General features: G+C 36.4%; 1 protein-coding gene across 1 annotated transcript; it reads right to left on the reverse strand.

Annotated features, from left to right (window-relative positions):
• Positions 1–7,781: 7,781 nt before the first annotated feature.
• asb7 (ankyrin repeat and SOCS box containing 7) lies at positions 7,782–20,043 on the reverse strand. Its single transcript, XM_042488123.1, is given in 8 exon segments — positions 7,782–8,323; positions 13,114–13,144; positions 13,146–13,690; positions 13,693–13,719; positions 14,470–14,560; positions 14,562–14,681; positions 17,913–18,033; positions 19,823–20,043. Coding segments are annotated over 7 exon segments (993 nt in total). The 5' UTR covers positions 17,952–18,033; positions 19,823–20,043; the 3' UTR covers positions 7,782–8,183.
• Positions 20,044–20,084: the final 41 nt, after the last annotated feature.

Genomic DNA, 20,084 nt, shown 5'->3' on the forward strand with positions numbered 1-20,084 from the left:
TTGTTTTGGAGAAGAAGAGCAGGTTTTTGGCCTCTTGCTGGTCGGTTTGCGGAACATTATTTGTGGTATTTTAGTTAAAAACCGACAGTTCACGCCAGTGCTGCTCGCGCACGTGTCAGCTGCGTCACGTGATCACAACAAGACAGCGCGTGTACGTACGCCGACGCGATTCACGGTGCGTTTCCGGACCGCTCGGAAAAACGAGACACGACATGTGACAAATGAATTGAACGGTTGTAAACAAAATAAATAAATTTAAATAAAAAAGTGCGGGAGACAGAGGGAACAGATACGGGAAGTGCGGGGGAGATAATTTTCTTTTTTATCTCCTATGTAGATAAACTTTTCTTGTAACTTTTTACTAACTTCTTGCAATTTTTGTAATGTTTTACTAATTTCTTATACATAAATAACCCTCGAACACCTGGGTCGACATCCGTTTTCTTAATACAAAATAATATTTAAAAAAAATTAAAAAAAAATAAATAAAAAAATAATAATAATAATAATAATAATAATAAAAATAATAATACATATCTTGTTTGAAGTACCCCCAGTTTTCACCAGTGTTGAGATATACATTTTAACTTTACAAAAATTAAGATAGGTACGGAATGTAAATAAGGTTACAGAGCGCATTAAAAAAGCATCAAATTAGAGCTTGTTTATCAAGCATACAGTCCCTAAAGAATAACTTATGTTACCCACCAACATATTCAAAGCAGCGTAGAACAAGGCCTGTTTGAGGCCAATAACAACAACAACAACAACAACAACAACAACAACAACAACAACAACAACAACAACAACAACAACAACAACAACAACAACAACAACACGGTCATGTTTCAGTGAATCATTGCTGTGTTCCCAGCAGTTACTCAGGCACAAAAAGCGTTTGATTTTTACAGATATCGCTGCTATTCCTTCCAGGACAGAGGCCCGAAAAGCGTTTTTATTTTACTAAGACACTGCTGATGTTTCTCCCATTTCATAGTCATCGTAAAAAGCGACACTCACACTGCAAAGTCATATTCACCCATTTGCACACACATTCATACACAGGTGGCCGAGGCTACTGCACAAGGAATGGGATTTGGGGTTAGGTTAGAAACATAAAAAATAAAATAAAAAATAAAAACAGCTGACAACTTTAAAACGTTAACTTTATTTTATTCACACGATTTTTTCACGTTTGAAAATCTGCATATTCTGTACATTCAGTAGTTAATGGTTGTGGAAGACTTACAGCCATTTGATAGCCACATAAGACATGTATGAAGTGTTTCCCTGACTGTGACGACCAAAGTCTGCTGAGGGAACCGATTGGAGAAGGCAGTCGATGTACGAAAAACTCATTCACACATGATACAAAACTGCTGCAAAATGGCATCAAATCAAATCCAGAATCAGGTGCGGACAGACGGACAGTGTGGGACAGTGTGGGACAGTGTGGGACAGGAGACAGAACTGAGATGTGGAGAAATAATCTTTAGTGTTAACTCTCACGTGTTACTGCATTAATAACATGATTAATGAGTAAAAAGGAGGAAGGGGGCTGCATCCAGATTTTTGCTTTTTTGAATCTAAAGAATTTGCATCAATAGTCAAATGAATTAGATTTAAGACATCAGTGAAATTACTTTAGGATGACCTAAAAATAAGCAAGAAATTAGTAAAAAAAAATAAAGTTCTAGAAAATTACTTGATAATTAATAGCAAAACATTTTTTAAATAAATAATTAATAATTAATCTGTAAAAGTGAAATATATATATATAATTATTTTGAATGTGTAATCATGCTTTTTTAAAGTCATTTTCTAAATCTATTAACTTCTTGCAATTTGTTGAACATCTCTTACCAAGTTGCTAATTCATTTATTTTTTTAGAACAAAACATATTCTTCAGTAAATGAAAATATCTGGCTATTTTAACACATACTCACTGGTTTTACTGTGTTTTTGTGACGGCCTCTTTTAGAGGACACAGCCTATAAAAGTGTGTCACCCGTTTGTACCAAAACACACTCCAACCTCACAAGGGGTTAACAGCGATCTTATGTCATATTGTGTGGGATGGTCTAAACAATTTGGGATGTCAAACTGTGCAATTAAGCTTTGGCAAATCTAGATGTAAATAAAAAAAAAAAAACATTTATGCAATCACAGAAATGTCATCTACTCGTGATTTTAAAACGCAAATAAATAATAAATGAGCAAATAAAGAAGAAATAACCCCCAAAGTTAGCATGAAATTATTGAAAAGTACAAGAAAATTACTTGAAAATTAGAAAATAAAGTAAAATAAAGTATATTAAGTCAAATTTAATTTAAAATAATAAAGTAAAACAACCAAACAGTGAAAGGACCTGGAAAAAGACAGTTTTGTAATATAATTTCAAATATGTAATTAAGATCATTTTTCCTACGGTTTTTCTTTTTTCCCCTGAAATTTTTCCGTATGTTTTGAGTCTATGTGACTAACAGAGATTTTTTTTTTTTTAATTTTGACACATTTTGGTCCCATATTTAGAGAGCTCGCTGCAGCCATTGTGGCGAAACGTACTGCAATGATCCCGACGTGCACCATCAGTTTGTGTCCATTAGAAGCTTATTTTTGACACTGACGGGCTCAGACTGTTACTGAAGATCCTGACATTTAAAGAAACAACCTTTTTCTCTTTATCTTTTCACTGATCCGGCCAAATCTTGAGACAACACATATTTTCAACAAACTCGTCCTGTGCTCCGCTCTCCAACTCTAACTTCATGTTTTCACCATCGTTTTTCCTGCAGTAAGTCAGATCATTTCAGAACGAGACTTTTCCTTCAGTGAGACTTTAGGGGGGTTTCCATTAACCCTCCAAATTGCGCAAATTGGGATGATAAAACACGCCTAATGGAAACACGGCAATTTTGAAAAAACTCCTATTTATGGCTAAAAAAAGTTTTTACACTCACATGAGGTGATATTTCAGGTGATTCCAAAAAATGAAGAATAAATAAAGCTACTGATGTTTTGAACATCCATCGCCATGCTTCTTGGGATGTTATCGCCCAATGGGAAAATATGATACAACATCTGCATCCCAAAACATCAAAAAATCACCATCTATAAATGAACAGCGCCATATTGAAAGGAAAGGCCTCTCATTTTGATTTTTTTTTTTTAATTAACTGGTTAGTTACCGGTTAATGGGTGCAAAATTAACTGACACTAACATCCCGTTTACTGAAGCTTCCCGTTAAAGCGGTAAACAATCCAGTGGCAGTTTTACACTATTACACTGATCATCAGGAGGAAATAACAACCACGAAATACAGCGACGCATCAACGAAAGGCAACAAAGAAAGAACCTCTTCACATGAATGTGAACAACACAGGGTTCAAACTTTTAGCATAATGGACTGTGAATCTTTTCTGAGGGAATAAATGCATCTGACATGTTTTCAGTAGACCTCAAGCAGTAGTACGAAGCATATCTCTCACAAGTTTGACTGTTTTCGGGACACATAGTGTTCAGGGGCCCGTAAGAACATATAGACATTTCCTGTCAGTTTGTTGCAACGTATTCAGTTTTGACAGGCAGATTTGACGGATGCAGCCCCTGAAACTGGACACAGGTTGTAGTCTTAGTTTTTCACAAAAATTAAAAAATTAAATAAAAATAAATGCAACTCCCCTGACCGCCACACTCACTTTCCGTATCTTTTATAGTAACCCAATCACTGTCTGTTTGTCTTCTTTAACCCTTTGAAACCCGAGCAAAGTGGCTTAATTTCTTTAAAAATAAAAAGCATGGGGAAAAGGCAATCAGCAACTAAAGAAGAAATTACAACAACATTAGCAAGAAATTAAATAAAAAATAAATAAAACAAGAAAATTACCTGGAAACTAGGAATAAAAAGTAAACAAAAGTTAAAATAAAAAACAAGGAAATGTAAAAGGGCTAACTATTATTATTCTGAAACATAATTTTAAATGTGTAGTCATGATAATTTTATAGTTTTCTCCAACTTTTTTTTTTTCCCAAAAAACATAGGAAGTAGGCAATGAGCAACAAAAGTAGAAATGACCTAAAAAAGAAAATTTGTAATTTTCTTGTACTTTTTTCTTGTAATTTAAAAAACAATAACATTGCCTGGAAAAGTGCTTAAATAAATAATTATACAGTTTCCCCCTAGCCTTTTTTTCTTCTTTTTTCCCTAGACATTTTTCCCTAGCTTTTTTAAAAAACATTTTCTAAATCTACTAATTTCTTGCAATTGGTAGAACATTTCTCACCAAGTAGCTTATTGCTTTTTTGTTTTTGAAAGAAACGGCACCAATTTGCTCGAGGTTCAAAGGTTTAAATACTTGTGAAAGCTGTTTAAAAGCAACATAAGAAAGGTGATGTCACTGCAGGTTTCAAAGGGTTAAAGTAATTTAGATTTAAATGCGAGTTCATCTGCAGAGAGCAAAGTCTGCATTTCACTTTTCACAAAACGTCCCATTTCAAAACTGCAGACAAACATGTTATTCTAAAAAGTGAAAAATGAAGCTGACATGTTAATGCAGATGGATTCATGAGTACAACATTTTAGAAAAACAAACTTCAGTCGCCACATAGTTTATCTACGAATTTTAAACACATGCAGAGACAAAGAAAAAAAATATTACCTGTGGCGTGGGCGATATTTAGACCCCAAAATCCTACATTTTATTTTGAACCATCAAAATTAAAAATTCACAGTATTATCTCCACGACAGAGTTATCTGCAAGAGATGATGAATTTTAAGAAAGCACCCAACATTGTTTGCCATAAAAATTAAATATTGATTCCAAATTATTCTTGTACAACAGAACTCAGACACACAAGAAAGTAAAAATACTTGAGTCACACCAAACAGATCACAATACTTTCCAAACTTTAAATACATTGAGAATACCAGAGATCATCGCTTAAATAAATTCTACAAAAATATCTGTTGTACAGAACATATTTACATTGACTGTAGCTTCTAGCGATTGTGTCAGTGTTTTCCAAAACAGACCATATTATTATTATTTACGATGCCGTCGACAGCTGCTTCAGTCAGCAAATGTGGCGCCCTCACGGTGCATTTACTCAAATGTTCTACATATAGTGTCAAAATTAATAGATTTTTAAGTCAAAACACTGTTCAGCTGGTAGAATCAAATTACCTCGAACCATCAAACTTAAGTTTCAAAATCATTCAAACATTTTATATTCTTGGTTTTGTAATAATGAAATACAAATGTGTCTGTGCAAGTTATTCCTGCATATCAGAGAACAAAAACATGTGGGCAATGTTTGGGTAAATTTAATCCTGTGTGTAAATGTACACTCCCTGTTTTTTTTTTGGAAGCACTACATCTCAGAAATTTCTTTCAGCGTACTGTGAAAAAAGAATTTTTTATTTTTAAAAAAAGGTCAAGTTTAAAGCAACAGCAGTGAGACAGGAAAAATGTTTCAGCTCAATAATCAGACTGAATTTTGCTTATTTATTCAGTCTGATGTGGCTCACTGATGCCAAACTGGTCGCCCACTGCTGATTTTTGAATTTAAAAGGGATAATTTGCACATTTTTTTGAGAGGTTGTGTGCGGTACTTAGCCAAAGTCAGTGAATTTCTCAGAGTAGATGGAAGACCCGAGTTTGGAGAAGCAGCAGGAGTAACGACGGGAGTTAACTGATGTACTGTTGTATATGTAGCAGCCACTAAACACATTTCAACCACATTTAAAGAAATCATTCAATATCAGATTACTGTAAGCTGTATTTATAATATTTTCACTGCTTTACCTTACTGTCGGAGATTTCTGACGGGAAAGAAAAAAAACACAGCAGCTGCCGGTCTACTGCTGCCTCCGTTTGCTTTGTTTTTGGGTTTTTTTGTGTGTTTTTGTGTGATTTTGGTGTTTAAAAGTTTAGTTTGGATTCACAAAAGTCACACTATAACCAGAAATGTAACGATACAGCGTTCTGGATTAATACACACCAATTCAATGATCAATGATCCAATAACATTGATGCAAAGTGGCAACAGTCGTCATCTTTTAACCCTTTGAAACCGGAGCAATTGGTTGATTTCTTTTATAAAATCATAGGGAGAAGGCAATAAGCTACTTTACAAGACACACCCCAAAAATCAGCAAGAAAGTAGGTAAGAGTTGCAAAAAAGAAGAAAAGTGAAAAACAAAAACAGAAAACAAAATGGCCCAAAGAATGCTGAAAATATATATATATGTATACATTTATTTTCTGTAACAAATATAAAAACAATTCATTGTAATAATATAAACATATTTTTCTGGACATTTTCCGATTGTTGTTGTTTTGTTTTTGTTGTTATAATGTTCTAATAATTCCCTCCCCTTTTTAGAAACTAATTTCCAGGCTGTTTTCTCATCAACTTTTACTTGTTTCTTGCAGTTTGGGGAAATTTCTTTAGTTATTCATTGCCTTTTTCCACATTTTTGAAAGAAATCAAACCAATGTGCTCAGGTTTCAAAGGGGTTAAAATTCGCCTTTCTTTTAAAACTCACACCGCATGTCTGAGTCACCTGACAGGCAAATACAGGAAGCTACGAAAAGAAAATGAGGATATTTACTGTCTTGATTGAAGGCCCCAAAATTCAATATGACTTTGTGATATCTGCAAATTATGTATCACTGTCCAAAGTATCAATATAATATTGTACCACGGTGAAATTTGATTGATTTACAGCCCTAAATCTCACGCAAACTAACGAACTAATCACGGCAGCAGCTGACCTGCAGCTGCTGTGTTCAATGAGCTAAAGTGTGTTTTTATCAAAAGAGTTTGGCGGATTTGACGAGAGCAAAGATGGAGAACTGAACTTTTTTGTTTTTTTCTACGTTTTTTTTTTACCGTGTCCTCAGCAGTACATTGCTTATAGCTCCAGTGTCCTGCTCCTGCTTTTCCAAACTGGGGGCGTGCAGACTAATATCTTCTGTAAAAAGCGGTGAAGGGATGACGCTTTTTTTGTAGGCCAACCAGGAAGTTATCATCGCACTGGTTCCCTCGTCAAAAACCTTAGGGGATCTTCAATTATGGCCAAAAATAAGCTCTGTGACGAACACAAGTCTATGATACTTACACGTTTTGATCAGCGTCGTAATCTCCACAGATGAACACCACTTTTGTGTGTTTTAAAGCGGAAATGAAATTGTCAGAAGCAAAAAGCTGTTGTTAGGCTATAAACAAACTACTTTTAGGACTCATTACTTCACCACTCTGTTTAATTTACTGACTTTGGAAAAGTACCAAATACAACGGCACAAATGATCCGAACCATCCCTTTAACGTTAGAGCTGACTTTAGGATGGATTAATTAACTGCCTGGGCGATTAGAGAACTGGCTGTTGGACGATAAGATGGATTTCTGGAAGGTCAGACATTTTTCTTTGGTTATTCTAAATTTTTAGCGAGCTTTTTTATATTACTGGAGTAAAATTGTACATGTTATGGTGACTCTGATCTCTGCAGACTGTAACACTGCTTTTCTTCCTTCACAGCTCGCCAGCTCTGATTGGTCAAATGTTTGTCGAACTAGAAATATAGCAGTTAAAGGGCACAACACGAGTGCTATCAGCTTAATAATTATTGAAGTAATTGTAGATGTTGTTGGCGATTTTGGGACTTCAATTCAATAATCGGGTGATAAAATAAAGTCAGGGAGTGCACCTTGTGGGGTGTTTTCATTAAAACTACCGTTATCCATGTAGCTCAACGCTTTGCTGATTTTGAGCGATTGTTTTTTTTTGGGGGGGGGGGGCAGCGATGATCACATCATGCACATTTGAACAGTGACAACATAATAAATGGTAATAATGATAACTGTAGTAACAATGCTATCTGTCAAATGAGGTTTTCTGTTTCCCACAACCTGTGCTCACATGAGGTGGATCTGTTTCCGTTTTTCAGCCACTACTGTAACCGTTAAAAAAAAAAGAAAAAAAAAAGGCTGAAACAGAGAAGAGGAGCAGAAAACCCTCAAACTGGACGACCAAACTGGACTAGCGATCCTTACGCGTGTACAGAACAGACTTGTGGACATTTCTTCCAGACACGGAGCATAGTGATTGCATAGTCTTCGTAAATAGTACAGCGTTTTCAGTCACTCTCTCCTCTTCTGTTGTCGTCGTTTTTGTCCTCACACGTTGTCAAACTTATGTTTTAAATAGTCTTTCATAACCTTTGCAATGGGTAGATCCTCCAGCAATTTCAAGCTTTGAAGGCCGATGCAGTGACGGATTTTTATTCGACACAAGTCTTGGAGAGTCCGAGGTTGTCCTGAAAGAGGAACAGAAACAGTTAAAACACACTGGAGCGACACCTACTGGCCTGGCATGCATATTAAGCATTTTCGGTTGTTTTTGAGGATCCGTGTACACGAAGATCGTTTTCACAACGTTACCATATGAACGCAGACTTTTTCAAAAACGCAAAGGAAAGACTTTCCAATTTTAGTTGGGCCATTCTCATCTAGCACAAGTGAACATTTTTGTCAAATTTGACGAGATTCCCTCAAGGCGTACTTGAAACATCTTGTTCACGAGAACGGGACGTACATATTTACTGATAACCCAAAAAACAAAATGCCACTGTTCACAGTCATCACCGGTGCACAGGCATAAAAAGGTTAACATAACAGCTTTCAAAGAGCTGTGGATAATATTATGCTAAAATTTCCTCCATTCAACTATCGCAAAAACGAGTGCAGCAAACACTGAGCCCCAAAAAAAGCAAAAACATATACACACCTATATTTTACACACAGTTTATGTTGTGGTTTCAACTTACTTGCATGTTGATTTGTTTGTGATTTGATCTATTTTGTGCTCTGTGGTGTGTTTAGCTAGTTTCTATATTGTTTATTGTTTAAGAGCAAAAGTCTGACTCTAAAGTGGTCACATTAAAAAGACTCAATCTCAACAGATCATATCTCAGTACCCCGATGCTGTACATTCATTATCAAGCTTACATGTTCCTCTTTCAACTGGATGGTTTTCCAAAAATCCTTCCACAAGCATTAATCAGTACCCTGAATCACTCAGTATCCACGCTGTTATCAGCTGGATGCAAAGAGTTGGGAAAATCCCCTCCATTCCAGGAAGTGAAGTAAGTGTGTGTGTGTGTGTGTGTGTGTGTGTGTGTGTGTGTGTGTGTGTTTTATCAGTCTGATGTGGGTAAAGTGACTCCTCTGCTATGGAGACTTCTCTCCCTCCACCACGGCAGCATCACACATGAGCTGAGGTAGGTGGATAAAACATGACAAAACTCCACGACACCTACGAAAATTGGCTTTCTTTTGAATTTGATTTCTTTGAAAAACATGCGAAGAAGGCAATGAAATTACCTAAAAATTAGCAAGAAAATAGTTTCTAAAAAAGTATAAATCACACACAAAACACGACAACAACTGAAATAAAAAAATATTTTTTAAAAAACCCATGGTTTTAGGGCTGGGCGATAAAATGATAACGATATCAATCACGAATTAGTCAGGAGGGGTTGGCCTATTATCAGCACAATGTGCTTAAATTTACCTGAAGCTTGTTTAAGATGAAGCTTTTAATTTTTATATAATGCTGGAAACTTTAATAAATAATAATAATTAGTTGAGTATCACTGCTGTAACCCATCTTCAAGGTGATAACACAATTATCCTGACAGATCATCAGAACAATTATTGATAATTAACAGCTCTCACATTTAATTATGATATATCTTGTCCAACAGGCAGAAGTGTTGAACAATCATGTAAAAAAGTGAACGACTTTGACTCTAGAACAGCTGAGTGTTTGACAGCCACAGCATTTCATCACTGCGGATCAAACAGCTGATGGTCCGACAGCAGCGCAGTGAGACAGACAAACAGAGCGCAGCTTCTCCTCACAGCGCCAAAGTGTCTGAAACAGACACATCTGCAGAGGTGAAAGTGACTTCTTTAGATTTCTTTGTGTTTGTTTCAGGCTTAATCAGACTTTGGATTAATTATTTAGAAACAGCAGGATGCATCGCTCCCTGTCTCATGGGCAGATGTAATGTTTTGGGGGTCTGAGGCCACAAACACATGACCTTATTTTCACCCTTTCTCTAACTGGAAATGTTGGCAGGCAGTTGAAAAAAGTAAAATGTTCGGTTAATCATGATATTGATTTAAGGTATGAGGTTCAGATCTTTGCTGGGAGACGATTTTCGTAACTGGACCTCTTTGAATTTTAGTAGAATAGGCCCTCAAGTTGGTGATGCCTGTTCTACAGTATATTTGCCATGTTCAATGTCTGACAGAAAATAAATACTTAAACCAAAATTAACCGATATGAAAACGGATATGAAAAAAAAAGAGTTTATTCCATATTGCCCAGCCCTACTTGATTGTGCTTATTTAGGAAACATGCCTGATTATAACAAAGAAATTAAGAAATGAATAAAATAACAACAATTTTTATAATAACCTAAACTGACCAAGTGTAGCAACATTTGATCAACTAATCCCTCACATCCCTAAGTGACATTGTGTCTTTTTTAATAATTCATGGTGTTTGAAGATAAATAAGCTACACTTTTATATCCAAAATGGTATATTTACTTCAATTAAAAGCCGAGTCCCAATTAAATGCCCAGTCTCTTAAACACATGGCAACACATTTTGACAAATAAAGGTTCTATTATTATTATTATTATTATTATTACTATTATTATTATCATTATCATTATATTATTAATAGTATTAGTAGGAGTAGTAGTAGTAGTAGTATAAACATGCTACACATCTTTATTTTGGTAAAATTCTCCACAAAAATCAGTTAATTTTAAAGAGAGATGCAAAAAAGAGCTTTGTAGACTTTTTCATTTAAAAAAAAAAAGCTAATGAAAAAATGTCAAGTGAACTGTATTAATAATTTTGTTTATTATTAATTATTATTTTACAGAATTTTTTTCAGGCCATTTCTTTCCTTGTCATTTTTTGTTTAACTTTCTGATTTTTTTGTTTTGTTGTGTGTCTTTTTTTTGGTTTCAGGTAATTTTCTTGTACTCACAGATTCCTTCTAACCTCTGGGTCATTTCTTCGTTTGTTGTTCATTATCTTCAACAAATGTTCCCAAAGCCAATTTTTCCCAGGTCTCAAAAGGTTAAATAAATGACTTCGGTGTATTTTCATCTTTGCTGAGTAAGTTTTGTGTGAAAGGAATTAAAAGTCCGTACCATATAGACGCCTGTCCCAAATATAAGCCTCATGGGTTCAGTGATTTAAGTAAATAATAGCCCAGGCTATTGAAGTTCTACTGAAGATGACTGTGACACTTTCTTTGGGTGGAGTATGTCCACGGTTTTGCTTGAAGTTGGCACCTTTGTTTGAGGACAGTTTTTGACGTGCGCAGCAGTTGATCAGAGCCGGGTGCCTGTCACACAGTGTGGGACAAAGCCTTTCATGGCCGATGAGTTAATCCAGGAGGTGGAGGTGTAATCAATAACCCGGCAGATATGTGATCTGGCTGAGGTCCTGGAGTCTGTGAAAGGGGCTTGTCTGAATCAGTGTGCAGCTCTTTGATATCTTTGATATCAAAGTGCAGGGGGCAGCGGAGGAATGCAGCCATTGTTCCCTCCGAATCATAATGCTTCAGGTAACGTGCTCTCCTGTTCCTCCACCCTGGGATTGTTCTCCGACTGAACGTAGTCATTAGAACCTCACGCTGGCAACCAGCCCTCTTTCAACTCTGTACATTTCTCGCGCTTTTTCGTCCTCTCAGCTTATACAATAACAAGCTCCATCACCAAACTTATAAAGTGTTACCCAAAAAACCCTCCCTGCACATTCTTGCACTGTTTTTTTAACCCCACACCTCGATCGCCCCCTGGTGGCCGGCTCCAGCACAGGACAGGGGCCAAAATTTAAAAAACAATCAAAGAAAACATCAAATAAATGTATCCAAAAAAATGGTTTCTGTCATTTTAGGTAGATTTTATCATGCTGCTGTGTGTTCATTTGTCTGATAAGATTGGTTTTTATTTATTTGATGCTATAAAAAGGACATTTGACGCCATGATTGACAGCTGTGTGGACCAATCTGTGCTGCTCATGATCTGTGACATTGTTTATAACTGGTCAGACCAGTGTGCGGGTGCAAACACGATACTGCAATGCTCGCCAGTGATCTCTACACACAAAAAAAAGATCAGATTTCTCTATATTATTCTGAAAAGGAGAATATCAGTGATTAAAGTATTAGTTGATGTGAATAAAAGGATACACTAAAGATATTTACTCAAACACTTAATCATCACATAAACTGAATTCAAAATCAATCCCTGTAAAAGCATCAGGGGACAAAGATTTCTTTGACAAAAAACTTTTCTGTTCTTTTCTGTGTTTTCTGTCAGATAAAAATGTATAATGATTTAATTTACATTATTCGCCTAAACAATTAACTCTTTGACACCTGAGCAAATTGGTCTAGATTTTGTTAAAAAAAAACGTGGGGAGGAGGCAATGAGCAACTTGCCAAAAAAAAAAGGTCCAGAAAAAAAAGAAATTAGTAAAACAGTTACAAGAAAATCAGTAAAAAATAAAAATTAGAAAATCAAAACCAAACAGAAGAAAAGGACCTTCAGAAAGATGTAAAACCAAAAATGAATAAAGAAAAAAAAACACATATTTTTTCTTAATATCAAATACATATAATTGTGAGAATTAGTGTTTTCTAGACATTTTCCTTTTTTTTTTTTGATAATATCTAACAATCTTCCCCAGCAATTTTCAGGTATTTTTTTAATCACCTTTTATAATTTTTTCACAGTTTGCTCGATATTTCTTGACAGGTTGCTCATTGCCTTTTTCCCCTTTGTTTTTAAATGAAATCAAACCAATTCTCTCAGGAAATAGAGGTTTAAATGCATGTTCAAGGCGCCTGAATGCACAAGAAACTGATGTCAATCCCAGGATCCCAGGATCCCAGCCGTGTGTGTGTGTGTGTGTGTGTGTGTGTGTGTGTGTGTGTGTGTGTGTGTGTGTGGTGTGTGTGTGTGTGTGTGTGTGTGTGTGTGTGTGTGTGTGTGTGTGAGTGTGAGAGACTTACTGGTGACCTCCTGCAGAAAGTCCAGACAGGGCCAGGCTGATCCCAGACATGCTAACGGACACGGCTACCGGCGTCTGGCCTTCGTAGTTCCTGGTGTTGGTATCAGCCCCGTACGTGTAAAGCATCTGGGCGCACAACACGTCGTCCCTGAGGGCTGACAGGTGCAGAGGGGTCTGCCCGTCCTCAAGACGTCCTAGATTAGTGTCTGCCCCCCTCTGCAGGAACATGCGGCAGTACGAGTGATTGCCTTTGATGACGGCGTATCGCAACAGGAAGCCGTTTTGAATGTCAATGTTGGCACTGTGGTCCAGGAGGATCCGTACGCAGCTGGAGCGCTCGCGGATGATGGCCAGCTGCAGTGGCGTGGTCCCTTTGTCACTCAGCGGGTCCACCTCGGCCCTGAACTCGAGGAGGAGGCGTACAAACGAGTCTCGACCGTAGTTGGCCGCCACGTGCAGCGGCGTCCAGCCGTCGTTGCTTTTTGCATTTATAATGTCACTGCGAAACTCAGATTCCAGCATCAGTCGGGCGATGCGAGCTCTGCCGTGCATAGCAGCGTAGTGAAGTGCTGTGAAGCGCCGATAAAGTCCTTCACTGTGGGGTCGGCTGGACAGAGGAGAGCGGAAACGAGAGAAGTTACATACTGCAGGAGGTGTGTCTGTCACAAACTAATCAGTGATTTAGAGGGACTTAAATTTTACTTTAAAGTGTGTACACACAAATTGAAATATAATCAAAATATAACAAAACAGGTGCTGCATACAGTTCACAGAACCAACCAAGGTTCACTTACAAATAGGAAACTTTTCTGAATACTCTAATACATTACTATAGTGTCCTTTTTTGACAGTTATGCTTAAATTTTCCTGCTTTTGTAGTCTTGTGAGGCACTTTGCAACATCTGTCTTGAAAAGTGTTATTATTACATCAATTTCTTCATTGAATGACACAAAAATGCATAAACAGACAACAAAATATGGATGCCTAATGTGAGCTACAGTCTGTCATTTAAGAAAATTAACCCCCCAAATATAATGGCCACAGTTGTATTGTAAATTTTTGAGCAACCTCAAATGCTTTTTACAGTATCATATGGACATACTAACAGATTTAGATTTAGAAAACAACTAATGCTAGATCATGTTTTCTCCAGATATAGAAAACATGCAACTATTTCAAATGATATTTGTCTGACTAAGGGGCTATTCCTTACTTTTAAACTTGAATGGCTTTCAACTAACACAAAAGTGAGTGAATCTGCATTTCCTCCAGTGAAATAATGACCTCTAGTGTTAAGATATATCATGACATAATGCTGACACACATGAAGCCAAAAAAAAAGGCAAAGCCTCTGACCTCCGTGCTCCAGAAAGACTCGAACACATCTCTCTTTTCCTTTGGCAGCAGAGAAGTGGAGCAGCGTCCAGCCGTTGGCGTCGCGGATCTTTAGGCGAGTATCCTTGTTCGAGCATCCTCCTGACGGTGCAGACATCGCCCGCTGCCACTGCAGCCTGGATCTGCAGCTCCTCATGAAGCTCAGGGTTCCTTCTGCAGTGATGGTTCAGCATCTGTCACATTTCGGAATGGGAAAATTTCAACGGTACCTAACCTCTGTTAGGAAACATCGGTGAACACATACTGTTTTGGGGAACTGAGCAAGTTCCTCACTCGTGTGCAGGTCCTGGTATAGCAGGGATATTCACTCTAACATTATTTACATCACATTTTTTTCATTTCAATGAATTTTCAGGACTTTTTCATGACATTAGGCCAATTTTTCAAGACCATACATTCTCTGAAACGACCATCTATACCAGCTAATCTTAACTTTTAATTACTATATAAAAGCTTTTTTTAATTTTTATTATTATTTTTAAAAAATAATTCAGAACAGTTTCAGAACTGAATATTTAAATATAACTTAGGGACTGTTATTTATGAGAGGGGAGTTTTTCATTAAAGAATTTGGAGCGTTTTTTTAATGTAAAATGCCTGGCAATTTTTAAAGAAAACATTTTGGACATTTTTTTTTAAAAATATACATTATTTTTATGGGGTTTTTTTTAAGAAAACATTTTGGCCTTTCTGGCAATTTTTTATAGAAAACATTTGGGCAGTTTTTGAAGAAAATATTTTGGCAATTATTTTTACTTTAAAACATGCCTTAAAATCACCAAAATGACCCCATTTGTCACAGCAAAAAACTGTAAAACTTAACATTAATGTTGGATTTTCAAATTCCAACAGTCTGTGAAGACGTGTGTTATTATACAGGTTTATGAAACATATTTTCATCACTTTTCCAAAACTTTAAAGGAATATTTAGTTTTAAAAAAAACTTTTCCAGGCTAGACGTTTTTATTTGTAAGTACAATAACTTTCCCAGGTTTTTCATGACAATCAGTAAATTTTCCTAGTCATTTGACTGCCACCTGCTTTTTTGGGGTTATTTATTTGTAACAGTTGCATACAAAAAAAAGGACCTCCATTTTTTCATTTCTCATCATGAAACATTTACATTTTACAAAAGATATATAAAATAAATACACTGTTGTGTTAATAATGGTGAATATTTAGGTTCAAAATGAGCTTGATGATCATTGTTTACATTTAGGATGAAAAGGATTATTGCTGGCCTTTGTGGGCCCCCGTTCAAGCAGCTGTGCCAGCTCTCCCCCCGGTTTTATCCCCCCGAATGGCTCTTACAGTCCCTCTCTGATTTCCCTCCCCTGTGACTCAGTGCCACCTGCTTACATTACTGACAAACTGACTTCATGTCAGCGGAGACTCGTGCTGCTGCATTCGTTTCGGTCCGGGTTACTATGAACCGACCTCTTCAGTTTGTTAGATAATCAGTCGGCCTCTTTAAGCAGTCAAAATTAAGACACTACACGATTTTGTTCCAGAACACACAGGTACCGCTTTTACTCTGAATTTTACTCTGTCTCCTGAACCGACTCTGTTCAGGGGCTGTATTTATCGAGCGCTCAAGTAGAAAGAGTTGCCAATGGTGAGAAAATCCTAAGAAAATTCTCAGAATTATAACGTTTTCTACAAACCCGCAAGGTTTACAAAGCAAAGTATTCACAAGGTTTACAAAGTTAAGAATTCATAAGGTGCAGGGAAGATATAATCTGGACTTGATCCTGCTACATCTTTTGAAGTTGAAAGAGTTGAAGGAGGAAATTAGATCATTTCTCCTTAAAGTTAAGACTGGCAAAGATAAAAGTTATTCACAAAGCTTTTTAGCCCCTAAGAGAGTTCCTAAGATGAAAAACTATTAAGAGTAGGGAGGAAGAGTTTTAAAAGGCGAGAGAGTTTCTTAAACAGAAGAGAAAATGATGGAAAGAGAAAGAGGTCAGAGAAATATTCTCCAAATGCTGGATGACAGTGAGTTCATGAAACACTAAAGATTAAATCACACAAAGAGACTAATTCACACTTGCAGGATAATCTCCTGTAACGCTCTCTTTTTCTGGTCGACCAAAGATACAACTAATCACCTGCAGCAGCTAATTCAGAGCTCTGCAGCTCGAGTTCAGGCTGAGAGCACACAGTACGCCTGTTTTAAAACACTTCACACTGGCTGCCTGCTAGTTTTCGTATTGATTTTTAAATTCTTTTATTACTTTATGGCACTGCATGGCCTTGTACCAAACTACATCTCAGAGATGCTTTTATAACCATGAAGGCCACTCAGATCCTACAACTCCTCTTTTTTAGCTGCTCCACAAAGTACAACTAAAACATTTGGTGATTCTTATTTTAGCCATTATGCTGGAACAGCCCGCCTCAGGATCTGAGAGGAGCTGGAAATATTAATACTTTTTAAACTACTACTTTTTAGACTGGCTTTTGTGTAGTGTCTTCCTGTCACAATTTTATGGTTTATTCTATTTATTAAGATCCATTTTTTTGTAATTTCCTGTGTTGTTTTTGTTTCTTCAGTCAAACTTAAAAGCACATTGAATTGCATTCGGTTTCTTTGAAAAGAGCTATATAAATAGAATTTGATTGATTGTTGACACATGGCTTTGGGAGAAGGTTTGTTGTCAATCTCATTAGACATGTGCTCATATCTCCTGACGCAATAACACCAGAAATAAAGTGAGGAAAACGCTGAGAAATTGCAGCTGGAAAAATGCAACAGTGATGACTTTGGTCTGTCACAACACGAACAACAATGAAAACACTTTCACAGCCTCATATTTGTGATGCAGTTATTTTCATTTCCACTGGGTGTCCACAGCTCCCAGGCTCACCAAAAGACAACAAATTAGATTTGCTAAAGATATGCATCATAGCCTATGATCATATCTGACAACAGGGTCAACCTCACCTCCTCAAAAGTTTCTGACTTTTCCTTGCTCAGAGTTGCTCTAAAAAAAAAAAACTTTCTTAAAAGCTTGGACTTCTTGCTAGAAATGTTTCAGCTAAGTTACAATGTCTAGATCCACTCCAGGCTATAGTCTCATGCGATGTATCTGCAATATAGCTCAATGTCCTTTCATCCAGTGATCCATGATACATGTGAGCAACCAACACGTGTTGAGTTTTTGCACTTTGCACCATGCACTCTATACCATGTACTTTACATTACCACTGTTACAGCACTTTTGTCCTCTTTATGAATTGTTGTATAGTGTTGTTAATTAATATATTGTCGCTTTTAAAAAAGCTATTGATACAGCAACAGGCCTGGGAAGATTATTTAATTATTTACTTATTTTGCTGAAATATCTGATCTTTTCTTGGCCTCTTTAAAGTAAGATGACAGTATGATACAAACCCTAAATTTACCTTTTGACAAGCTGAAGAGATGGGCTTCTCTTCGTCATATCGGAGCTGCACCTGTAAATATACAGCTGCACTTTCAGGGGAGGCTGAGCGGGGACGGCACTCTGTCTTCTGTTGGTTTTCCTGCGACACAAAAACATACAAGGAAAAAAGTCCAATTAATAAAGTGTGCAACAAACGGGCAAGCTGGAGGCACCAAAATAAATTACAAAATGAGATGGAAAAAAAGTTTATGCATCAGTCTATTCTGTTGCTAAACCAAAACAAGTGTGCTACTTAATAAGATCTGAATGTGAGGATATTATCAATTCAATATTTGTCCCAGAGGGCAACTGTGTTGCAGCAAGTGTTAAAAACATAATAAAAACACATAAAGCACAAACAGTATGACACAAAAACAGCTGACATTAATCTGTCACAGGGTGACTTGTAAATACACACATCAAATCTTAACAGGAGCAGATTAATAAGTGTCCATCATAACTTCATAGGGCCTATAATTATACATCACAAGGTGTTAAAAATGACATCTCCTAATAACAAAAGCCATTCTCAATGAAGTATACATCTTAATTACTGGGTTATTACAGTCAAAATAATGCAACATGTGATGTTTGTTCAGTCATGATTAGGGGTGAACAGATTATTGGTCAGGCCAACTTTTGGAGCTGACATTTGGCATTTTGTCGGTTGTCTGTATCAGCATCTTATTTTAATGATCATCTAAAAAATTAATTAAAAAGTGTAAATAAAGTGTCAGCATGGGAGTAACTTTTACTTTGTAAAACCTATGGGAGCTCATTTTATTTATTCTTCAGGGTTTTTTTTCCCTCTTGACTCAGTTATGTTTAAACATTTGCTAAAGGCATTTAAACAGTTTTGCGCCAGAATTTGTTATATTCCAGATTCTAAATATTGACAGAAAGATTTTCATTTTTATGTAAAAGCATACCGGTGCCCAAACATCAATCGTAATAAGTATTGCCAGGACTGCGGTGTGTTTTTTGTGGGTATGTGATGATTGTGTGATTGTATGTATATATATATATATATATATATTTTTTTTTTTTTTATTATTTATTTTTTTTTCTTTCACTTCTTAAGCAGAGCTGTCTGAGAAAAAAAAATATTTCAGTGTCAACTGACAAAAGTGGTGTTGTTTCATAACGTGTTGTTTATAATTTATTTTAAAAACAGTACGATAATTTACGATTTGACAAACACAACTTACGTCAATGTGGTGCATTTATTGTGGATATATCATTACCGATATTATTACTTATTTCACAACAAATTATAATAAAAATAACATCAATAATGACAGCAGTATTAGCGTTAAATGACAGGAATGTTTACGATGCTAAATGTGCTAATAAAAGTAGCTCCTGTTTAAAATTAACTAACGCCTTACTGTTAAAAACAAATCACTAAAACGTTTAAAAAGGCATGAAACTCCACAACGTGTCCTGCAAATACATGAAACTCATTTTTAGCTGATTACCTAAAACGGTTGATGAAAAAAACAAACAATGAACAATAGAATAGCTTTACTTAGCTAACATAACCAACAATATGAGCCAAACACAAGTAAACAATGACGATAACTGACACAAAACGAGTCAGATGGATAAAATCAGTTTCACGCGTGACAAAAAATGTAATAAACGCGAGATAGTTTGACAAAACACCTGATTTCAATCTGTATTTGTGTTAGCTAACGCTGCTAGCCAGCGAGCTATCAAACTCATTAGCGCTAGCTCGCTAGCTTGTGTTGACTTTTATATGACGATACTTGCAGTTTTCGGTTCATATAAACCCAAGAAACGGTGAGTAAATCGATGTTAAAGTTGATAGCACACATTTAGTGTCAAACACAACAGCTTTGACGATAAAATACAAAGACTTTACATACTTGACAGACGCTGAGCCGACGGATAACTTAGCCAATCAGCTTCCAGTCAGGAGGAATTAGAGTTGTCGAAGAGGCATTTTTATGTCCTTTTCAACTCAAATCCATCACTTATCAGCAAGATTGTCTCTTAAAACTTCCCTAAATGTCAGTCTTGACAATGTTGAGCATCATTTCGCTGTTGAACAATCCGTTTTCACAACAAAGTCTCTCTGAGATAACAGTTTGGCCCCGGCAGCAAAAACAACGAGATTTCCGTCTCCGA

The sequence above is a fragment of the Plectropomus leopardus genome, chromosome 1 (assembly GCF_008729295.1).
Source record: "Plectropomus leopardus isolate mb chromosome 1, YSFRI_Pleo_2.0, whole genome shotgun sequence".
NCBI classification, from domain to species: domain Eukaryota; kingdom Metazoa; phylum Chordata; class Actinopteri; order Perciformes; family Serranidae; genus Plectropomus; species Plectropomus leopardus.